This window comes from Eurosta solidaginis, chromosome 2 (genome assembly GCF_040869045.1).
Source record: "Eurosta solidaginis isolate ZX-2024a chromosome 2, ASM4086904v1, whole genome shotgun sequence".
Taxonomy (NCBI): Eukaryota; Metazoa; Arthropoda; class Insecta; order Diptera; family Tephritidae; genus Eurosta; species Eurosta solidaginis.
The window spans coordinates 302,479,209-302,490,320 of NC_090320.1; the positions used below are offsets into that span (position 1 = coordinate 302,479,209).

The 11,112-nt window shown below is 33.8% G+C and overlaps 1 protein-coding gene across 1 annotated transcript; it reads right to left on the minus strand.

Annotated features, from left to right (window-relative positions):
* Nucleotides 1-5,331: 5,331 nt before the first annotated feature.
* Nucleotides 5,332-8,290, minus strand: insv (insensitive). The gene is made up of 4 exons (XM_067768805.1): nt 8,147-8,290; nt 7,883-8,042; nt 7,521-7,793; nt 5,332-7,455 (listed from the first exon to the last, which is right to left on the minus strand). Exons 3-4 carry the CDS (start codon nt 7,560-7,562, stop codon nt 6,073-6,075), a joined length of 1,425 nt encoding a protein of 474 aa, XP_067624906.1. The 5' UTR covers nt 7,563-7,793; nt 7,883-8,042; nt 8,147-8,290; the 3' UTR covers nt 5,332-6,072.
* Between the last annotated feature and the right edge of the window lie 2,822 nt (nt 8,291-11,112).

Sequence of the window (11,112 nt, forward strand, 5' to 3'; positions counted from 1 at the left end):
ATCTAGGCTCAGATATTAAGTTTAAACGCTAAGAGAAAAGGTAAGCATCTATAAAAATAGCACTAACAAAATTGCCTAGTTTCATTTATGATTTACTGAGTTTTCCACATACATAGTTCGGCAACACCAGAACGCAAATTTTGAACCGTTTCATACTAAAACCTAACTGTACCATACATTTTATTTCATTGCAATCAACAACATAATGCTGTGTCAAAATATAGTATCATTTTGGGTTGCATGACCATATATTTGTTTGTTCAGCTTGAATTAAAGGAAAGTCTTCACTATGTTTAGTAAAATTTTATATAGAAACATCCTAAAGTTTTGTATTTTATACTAATAAAATAAAACAAAAATTTGATTCTTTTTTCGATGAATTTTGGTCCCAAATGAAATGGTGTGGCAACCGTGTTCGTTTTACAGAAAATATCTCACTTGTAGATACGAGGGTTAACGAATAAACGGGACGATGTGTATATGCATATTATGCATGTTAGGTTTCTACATAGGTATATTGTAATTTATTCTGTGAAAGTACATAATGTAAACAAATATGTATAGCAAGAGGCAACACTTTTATACTATTATCTTTACTTATTTGCGCTTACAATTCTTTATTTTTTTGTTTTACCCTTTTCTGAACAACAGCTGTTGTGTGGTTATTTCGATGTAACCACCTACTTTTGTGGGTAAAAAATTATCCGGCTACTTTCGCAGGTAGAATACCAAAAGGGTGTAAAAGTTGCCACATGATTCGTTACCGTGGTGAAGAACCTTGTTACCACACTAGAATCGGGTCGTTAGTCATTATTTACAATGACATGAATCACATCCCTGCTAGACAGCTGTCAGTCGTTTGAGGCATTGAAAATCTTACCAAGTAGCATAACTTACAGCTGATCGGTGAAAATTCGCACATTCACACGCACAGTTCTCGACTCAGTTACATAAAAAAACTAGATTATTTAGCTCAAATTTTAAAGTGAGATAATCCTTACGAATTTATGTATATAGAATATATAAGGCGTTTTTGTTGTTATTAAAACAATATTTTTATTTATATTAAAGCTTCTATCATTTTTTTTTTAGCTTTGAAAAAACTCCGAACACCATTCCTTCATTATATGTCATTCGACTGCCTATTTCACTCGTTTCGCAACATAACCTCGATTTAAGCTGCCAAACTATCATGGTTCAACTATATACAGCATTGTTTACTATATAGTTTGGCAGCTTAAGTAGAGGTTATGTTGCGAATAGAGTGGAAGGCAGTGGACTAGGCAGTCGAATGTCATATAATGAAGGAATGGTGTTCGGAGATTTTTCAAAGTTAAAAAAAAAAATGATAAAAGCTTTAATATAAATAAAACTATTGTTTTAATAACAACAAAAACGCCATATATATTCTGTATACATAAATTTGTAAGGATTATCTCACTTTAAAATTTGAATTAAATAATCTAAAGTTTTGTTTTGAAACTGAGTCGAGAACTGTGCGTGTGAATGTGCGAATTTTCACCGATCAGCTGTTAGTTGCGCTACTTGGTAATATTTACAATGATATACAGGTTGGCTCATCTCATCAGCTGATTTTATTTGTCATTGCATGGTCGAAGGGATTGTCAAAAGGAGATGGCAAACTCAAAATGAAACCAACACATTGGCAACATTTTACTTACACATACAAAAACTGCTAAGTTTTATGTTTCCATTCCATACCATTCGCACCAACACCAATACACAGATTTTGACAATTTGAACAGACATATTTTGTTGCTTTACAGATGAGCCAACCTGTATATAGTTGAACCATGCAAACTATATAGTAAACAATGATTTGAGGCATCAACATAGTGTAACTATACAAGTGTGTTAGCTAAGCGATAAACGTCAAAACACAAACAGCCTCGCTCACCTGATGCAAATCTCAGGTCTAGAGCATAGTGTACAAGTACAACTGTGTTGACTTATCTGTCAAGCATTCTGACAGGCACTCGCTGGATTCGGAATGACAGCAAATTCAAAATGGATACCATTACCGAGTGCGCCGAATGATTGAAAAATTGAAAAAGTTGATACGATTGGTAGTCAAAAATGTTGTCGTTGAGACCAAAAATGCGACTCTAGACCTGAGATTTCCATCAGGTGAGCGAGGCTGTTTGTAGTTTTGACGTTTATCGCTTAGTGAACACACTTGTATGGGTACACTATGGTCTAGAGTTGCATTTTTGGTATGCACGAGTACCTCAAGCTGAGTTGCATTTGATAGTTTAATAAAACTTTGTAGTATTTACAGATGAAATAGTTGCATATATTTCCGCGAAAATAAGAATACTTGAAGATTTGTAGCCTGCAACAATGCCGACACATACGGAAAGCAAAATTTTTTTAAATTAGAGTCAAAATATAAAGCGCTACACATGTAACATGGAAAAATTTCACTTCTAAGGCTGTTTACACAAATGCATAAGGACAAAATTATATAAACGCTTTGGCACGTAGGCGGCGTAGGCACGCAACCAAAGTATTTATGTAAATTTTTCGATACTTCGCCCGACAGATGAGTTAATGAATGCAACACAACCAAAGCGTCTGTGTAAATCCGCCTTAATTTTTGTGGCTGTAAAATCTCCTGCAAATAAAATGGTGCTGTAAATGCAAACAAATCAAACTCCTATATGACACTACTTTATTTTCTATGTATTTTTCTTGTATTTTCTCTTATATTTTTTGTCGAGGCAGCCAATAAGGTTTCAGTACTGGTGTAAGTGTGTGAACTATATTTAAAAAAACTAACGAAATACAAGAAAAATACAACGTATTTCATTAAAAACAAACAAGCCAGTTTGTATTTCGATAGGGTTTTTTAACATTAGGCTGTTTTTTATTTATTTTTTCTGACAAATGAAAATTTTGTTTTTAATTTCAAAATTTTGTGCATAAAAACACAACTAAATTCAAAGTGTAAATTGTGTGTGCAAATGAGTTTTCAATAAGTGTACATTTTTCAGTTTTTCATAGTTAAGGAATTGACCTCCAAATTCTTGTGTTACACAAATATAGTGAACTTGAGTACAGAAATTCAAATTAAAAAGTTTTTCACAATAATTTGAAAAACTCTACGTTTTCTCTGCTTTTTACACTTAAAGGAGTAACCCTCCGTAATAAATTAAACTTTTATTGAAAATCAATAACTCTGAACGGAACACTTTTCGCCATGATATAAAATTAAAATGCTGTGGAACAGGAGCAACATTTTTGTGATCACAAAACCCTGTTTCAATCTTTTACGTTTCTGCACAGAACCCTAATTGACCGTTTTCAACCGAAACAACAATGGCAACCCAGATTTTCCCGTTATGCTCACTTGAGCGAGTGCCTGTCAGAAAGAAGTCAACACACTTGTACTTGTACACTATGGGCATCAATTGACAGATGTGTAAATCCGCCTTTGGAAATTTACATCAGAGCGTACATAGTGTACAAGTACAAGTGTGTTGACTTCTTTCTGACAGGCTTAAGTGGGCATAACGGGAAAATCTGGGTTGCCATTGTGTTTCGGTTGAAAAAGGTCAATTAGGGTTCTGTGCAGAGACGTAAAAGGTTGAAATAGGGTTTATGTAGTCACAAAAGTGTTGCTCCTGTTCCACAGCATTTTAATTTTATATCATGGCGAAAAGTGTTCAGTTCAGAGTTATTGATTTTCATTCAAAGTTTAATTTATTACGGAGGGTTACTCCTTTAACTGTAAAAAGTAGAGAAAACGTAGAGTTTTTCAAATTATTGTGAAAAACTTTTTAATTTGAATTTCTGTACCCAAGTTCACTATGAAAACTTAAAAATTTACACTTATTGAAAACTCATTTGCACACACAATTTACACTTTGAATTTAATTGTGTTTTTATGCACAAAATTTTGAAACTAAAAACAAAATTTTCATTTGTCAGAAAAAATAAAGAAAAAACTGCCTAATGTCAAAAACCCCTATCGAAATACAAACTGGCTTGTTTGTTTTTAATGAACTACGTTGAATTTTTCTTGTATTTCGTTAGTTTTTTCAGTTCACATACTTTCACCAGTATTGAAACCTTATTGGCTCCCTCGACAAAAAATATAAGAGAAAATACAAGAAAAATACATAGAAAATAAAGTAGCGTCATATAGGAATTTGATTTGTTTGCAATTACAGCACCATTATATTTGCAGGAGGCTTTCACAGCTACAAAAATTAAGGCGGATTTAAACAGATGCTTTGGTTGTGTTGCATTCATTAATTCATCTGTCGGGCGAAGTATCGAAAAATTTACATAAATGCTTTGGTTGCGTGCCTACGCTAAACTATATTTCAAAAAACTAACGAAATACAAGAAAAATACAACCTTTCATTAAAAACAAACAAGCCAGTTTGTTTTTCGATAGGTTTTTTTGACATTCGGCCGTTTTTTCTTTATTTTTTCAGACAAATGAAAGTTTTTTTTAGTTTGAAAATATGGTGCATAAAAACACAATTAGAACCAAGTTTCTTGTGAAAAAAGTGAACCATTAGAGAAGGAAATAATTTGCGCGTGTTATTTTCATTGTTTTATTGTTAAAGATGTTAATGTAAAAATAAAATGTAAAACATAAACAAAAACATGACAAACTCGCTAATTATGGGGGAATAATGGCCTCGCTTTTTCATGATAGACATTTTTTTTGTGTTTTGAAGTTCCGATAAAGTTTCGTTAGTTTTTTTAGCTTGAAACCCAAGCAAAAATAAAGTAGTGTCATATATGCTTTTGAAGTGACCAAAGCGTTTTATATAATTTTGCCTTTATGCATTTGTGTAAACAGCCTTAGAAGTGAAATTTTTCTATGTTACACGTTGGCGCCTTATATTTTGACTCTAATTTAAATCAATTTTGCTTTCCGTATGTTTCCGCATTGTTGCAGGCTACAAATCTAGTATTCTTATTTCCGCGGAAATATATGCAACTATTACATCTGTAAATACTACAAAGTTTTATTTAACTATTAAATGCAACTCAGCTTGAAGTACTATTACGTACCAAAAATGCAACTCTAGACCTGAGATTTGCATCAGGTGAGCGAGGCTGTTTGTAGTTTTGACGTTTATCGCTTAGTTGACACACTTGGTATAGGTACACTATGAGAGCGTAAAGCAATGTTTCTATAAAGAAAAATGTCTAATTAAATACAAAACATCAGAAAGTATTTCCAGCCTTCACCTGTATGATTCCGGAATAAAAGGGTTCTAGGACAAAGGGCATAAGTCCATTAAGTCTCTTTTTACGGAGTTCGTCCTTAAACAGTCCACAAGAAATAGATTTGTAATATTAATTTTAATTTATTGATACAAATAAATATAAGCATACACATGTTGATAAGTAATAGTGCATTCTTTTGCGTGCTTTGCATTTATTTAACCAGTTAGTAAAATGCTTAAGTCAATTAGATATAATAAAATATTTCCCATAACACATTCTATATCATATAATTTAAATTGCGTATTTTTATATATTAAATAAGCACTTTTAGCCTTGATTATATGTATGTACCTGATGTACTTAATTTGATTTACGCTTTTAGAATAATTAATTTGATAATGTAGGCATTTCTTTTTAAGAGATTTGAGAAATATTTTAAACGCAGGATTGCGCCAAAATCCCATTTATTTCTAATTTTGTTTTCCAAATCAAAAATACTTTTGATGATTCTGCAGAACTCAAATAAATATTTTTAGGTTGAATTACAAAATTACCTAATCGATAAACAGATTTTATATAAGAACATTGTTAAAATCACGTAGCCTTTTAAAATGTAAGATACTGATAAGTTAAAGACGTTTTCTCATATAAACTTCAACAATAATCCGTTCATTAAAAACTTTTTGTGAACAAAATTTTAGCGCTAAAGTTAGAAAACGGTTTTTAAATTATTTTATTTTTATATATGTACGTATGTATGATTAAAATTTGAAAACTCGCCATTTCAAATTTATATATCATAGCAAAAAATTAAATTTTTGTTTTGTCCAATTTGCAATAACTCAATTATTATTAATCTGTTTAAGTATACTTTGCATTATCGCCTGCTTTTGCAACATTTTCTTTGTCTTGCTCCAATTTAGCTTGAGCTAATTTCATCATTTTTGTCTCGTCTGCGCATTTTGTGGTGATAAAATTCCGCACCACTTTATCAGGTACTTGGCATCTATGAGACACAGCAAATATGATATCTTTTATTGTCAATTGATTAAGCCCTTCTTTAATAGGTTTGTTGGTGTATTTAAAAGCTGGCGATGGCCTTCCTGTCATCGAGTGTGTGGCTAAAGTTTGGCGATCGAATAGAGCCAGCAATAATGTGCGCGTTGCAGCTGACGGATCTTCCCAGTCGATTGCATCAAAAATCTCAGTAGGTATACGTGTATTATTGGGTCCAATCGCTACTGTTTTCGGTTTATCAACAAATTTATTGACAGTAACAGGTTGTTTGAGTAAACTTTCGTTAGTGCTATGATTTGTTGATAAAGGTTGAAGGGGTTTCAGTTCTGTTTTGATTGTTTTCATTGGCTCTAGTGGCTTAGGCGTATGTTTACGGTTTTCTGTACATATCTTAAACCGTTTCGCAACATTTGGGCTTATTGCGGGCATCGTATTAAGTAAGTATGGCTGTTCCTCTGCTAAGCATATTTCCAAACGTTCAGAATCTACCGATCGATTGAGGTTTTGTGTATTTTCTTCTGTTGCAATTTCTATTTCTATAGGTTCATCATCGGCATTACCACCGACATCGGAAATTATCGTATAATTTAAATTATCTTCTTGAGTATCTCGTAAATTATTTATAAAAGAAAGCGTGTTCTGTGATTTAGAAACATGACTTTGATACATTGGACTCGTTTCTATATTTATTTCTTGACCTACTAAATATTGAGTGGGTTGTTGCTGTTGTTCATTTGTTTCAGTGCTTGTATTATCTTTGCTACTTGTACTGGACGGAGTGTTATACGTTTGTATTGTTGCAGATGTGTACTGGTTGTGATTTTGTAATAAAGCTTTTGTTAATTTTGTTGAAGATTGCCGCGACCGGCGTTGCAGTTTTGATGGCTTTGGTGTGTTGTCGTTACATTTGGGTTCATAAGTAGATTGCATTTGAGAAATAAGCTCGGATTTGACATGCAAATCTGTTTCAAGAACTCGTATCTTTTCTAACAGCGCTTTCTCTTTTTCTCTGTGTTCATTTATAATACTTTGCAGATATTCATCGCTAATACCTAGATCTGTATCTGATGTCTGCGTCCATGTATTTAACATCATTGGCCGTTCATAGAAATACTTAAGTTCATTAGATTTAGCTGATTGTATAATAGTTCGGGTTGACGAAGGAATAACATTCGGTTGATCTTGATTATAGCTTGCATTTGTTATCTGCCGATTTGATTGTATGTGCTATGAAAAGGAACAAAATACGTACAATAAAATAGACCTAAGCCTTTAAGTACTTTTAAGCTTACCATTGCGTTGGGATCCATTTTTATTCCAAATACACACCTCATAAAAAAAACCACACACAAATTGATTGCTTCTTATGTATGTAGCGCACTCCGTTCGAAACGATCAGTTGTGTTAATATATATAAATGGTCTCACTTTGATGGGGTTAATAAGAATACTGAATACTATTTTCTGACTACAGCGTAGCGTGCACACCGCTTGAATTGCCCAGCTTTACTGAAAGCAAAAGTTGTTTGCCTTTTGCGTTAATATTTTTAGAATGGTTTTAATTTCCTGAAATAAGGGTAGGTAAATATGAATTTTAACAAGCGCATGTGTGCCTTTCTTCTTCAACGGATACAAACACAAATGTTGAAATCTACCTGAGCAGAAACAGCAATGAAAACTACCAAGAATGGTGTTGCGAAAAAGTATATATGTATATACCACGAAATCAACGTAGGTTATTATTCTGATTACAATTCCCAGAGGCAGGCAGTTTCACATTGATCTAATCAGCATGTTTGCCAGTTCTGTTTGCGACTATATAGATACGTATGTATATACATGCATAGGGTAAGTTTTTATCAATTTATTATTTATTTTATCAGCCTTCAGAAATTTCATATTTTGAATAAAATAATTACCATATTTTGGCAGTTTGCATGATCCTTATCATCTGGTATTTAAGGAAAAGTTATAATTTTCATTATAAAAGCGTCAATGAGAATAAAATCAAAGTTGTAAATAAAGATGTTTTGAAATGTTGCCAGATTGCTTGAAATTTTCTAGTAAAATATGCGTAACTCTATATTTTAGACTTTTCAGTACAAATGGCTAAACTTACTTTAATAAAACACTGCAAAATACAATCTAGGCTGTGAAATAGAATAATTATAAAAATCTTTAACACGAGTCTATGTGGAGTAAGGCTAAAAGCTAAATCAATTCATTTTGTGCAAATGTGTGTAAAAATATGTAATTTCCTTCCCTTTCTAATGTAGGTAGCTGGCATGAACATGTTTTGTTATTCATTTTTCCACTAGGTTGAACTATGCCCGTTTACTTTCGCATGTACAGTAAGCTGGGTTGATTTGCATGGACGAAAGTTAACCCATATCGCGCCATGAGATTTTTCGATAGGTTTTTGGCTCAGGAAAAAAGTTCCACTAAGCATACCCAAAAAAACAATTTTCGAGCCTGCAAAATTTGAGTTTTTTAACTATTTTTCTTTGATTTTTAAGGTTTTTTTCATGACCTACTTAAAAAAATTTCATTTGATTTTAAAATTTCGACTCAAAATTGTCCACTACAAACGTTGGCGATAACAGTTTTTTTGAAAAAAAAAAAAAATATTTTTTGGGTTTTGAGGAGTGTTTTGGTGAAAAAATTTATTCTTTCTCCATTTTTTTTTAAGGGTTTCATCAGAAACATGCAAAAGTGTTGCCGATGAAAACGAATTTGTCACATAGTTCCTATCCCACTTAAAATTATGCGGTAAAAACGTTGGTATTAACATTTTAAAAACAGTTTTTGTTTGTTTTTGGGACATGTTTTGGTCGAAATCGATTTTTTTCATTTTCAAGGCTCCAAATCATTTTTTATGTATATGTTTCCGTTAGACCCACCAATATGTATACCAAAATGATCAGGGGACGAGCTAGGTTGATTTAGCCATGTCCGTCTGTCCGTCCATCCGTCCGTCTGTCCATTTGTTTGAACCCAAACTAGTCCCTCATTTTTGAGATATCTTGATGAAATTTGGTAAGCAGGCATATTTTGATGGGAGATTTGACATTTGTCGGAATCGACCGGATCGGAGCACTATAGCATATACCTCCCATACAATCGATTGTTCAATAAGAGGGTTTTGCCATTTCTGCCCCATTTCTGCCTCATTTTAACAGCTAGTAACATCAAATTTTACCACATGCTTACGTATTGGGCATAGATTGTTGTCTGAAAAAATTATCAAGATCGGATATATTTATAATATATATCCCATACAACCGACTGTTCAGGTAAGAGGATTTTCATCATTTTTGTCGAAATCTATTTTTAGTCCGATCTTGATTTTTTCAGACAACAATCTATGCCCAATACGTAAGCTTGTGGTGAAGTTTGATGTTGCTAGCTGTTAAAATGAGGCAGAAATGGGACAGAAATGGCGAAAACCCTCTTATTGAACTATCGATTGTATGGGAGGTATATGCTATAGTGGTCCGAGTCGGTCGATCCTGTCAAATCCCCCATAAAAATATGCCTGCTTACCAAATTTAATCAAGATATCTCAAAAATTGAGGGACTAGTTTGCGTTCAAACAAACGGACAGACGGACGGACAGACGGACAGACGGAGAGACGGACATGGCTAAATCAACTTAGCTCGTCCCCAGATCATTTTGGTATTGGTGCGTCTAACGGAAACATATACATAAAAAATGATTTGGAGCCTTGAAAATGAAAAAAATCGATTTCGACCAAAACAAGTCCCAAAAACAAAAAAAAAATTTTTTTTTAATCTGTTAAAGCCAACGTTTTTATCGCATAATTTTAAGTGGGATAGGAACTATAAGACAAATTCGTTTTCATCGGCAACACTTTGCACGTTTCTGTAGGAACCCACTCCTCAAAACCCAAAAAAAATTTTTTTGGGTATGCTTAGTGGAACTTTTTTTCCTGAGCCCATAGTACAGGTTTACAAGTATGATATGTATGAGAAGGAAATAATTCCTTTCTCTTTCTAACACGCTGCAGTTTGACACTTCGGTCAGTGTCAAATTAGCGTGGAATCCAGTGGAACCTGCGTGGAACATGAGTTTGTCACTGAACGAAGTGTCAAAATTACCGAGGTTGCTGTCGTAAAAGCGACGCAGGGAAACAAAAAAAGGAGCGGAATATCAGATATGGGTTGCTGTGATGGTAAATTTTTTTGAACGAATTTAGTATGAAAATGTAGTGCACCTATATGGGTCCTACAGAAGATTATACAAAAGTCTTGAATTGGGGTATCTGAGGACGCGTAGTTATTCCAGTATTAAGAATACAAACGCAGGTGCTAAGCTTGTCTACCCGTTCAAAAGTTCTCCGCGAAAACCAGTTTGAAACCGAGGTCGACTGCAATAACCCTATATGGGTCCTACAGAAAATTATGCAAAAGTCTTGAATTGGGGTATCTGAGGACGCGTAGTTATTCCAGTATTAAGAATACAAACGCAGGTGCTAAGCTTGTCTACCTATTCAATAGTTATCCGCGAAAAACAGTTTGAAACCGAGGTCGACTGCAATAACCCGTCCAAAAATGTGGAAAGAGAAATGAAAAGACTCGTTTTGTCCTGTTATCAATGGTCCAAAGGTGAAAAAGTATTCGAATTATCGGAAGCGACGCAAAAGCGCGTCTATTAATACCTCCCCCGACGGTTTTGGTCGTGTTTTAGCAATCGTCCCCGGCAATAAAGTATCACAATTTGTTATGGAATCGCATTTACGATGGAAGCAGTAAGGAAGGCGATCGGCATGATGTGGTGGTGCACAGTGGCTAGTCATTGTCGGCTGGGGCGGGTCCTTGCCAACCTTACTGTTCCTGCGCCATAAACAGAAAAAAGTTCCTATCA

Coding starts and splice junctions, on each gene's coding strand:
- insv (XM_067768805.1), bottom strand. CDS start 7,562: ATGAGGTGTGTATTTGGAATAAAAATGGATCCCAACGCAATG. Junction 7,456..7,520: donor AAATGGATCCCAACGCAATG/GTAAGCTTAAAA, acceptor TCCTTTTCATAG/CACATACAATCAAATCGGCA.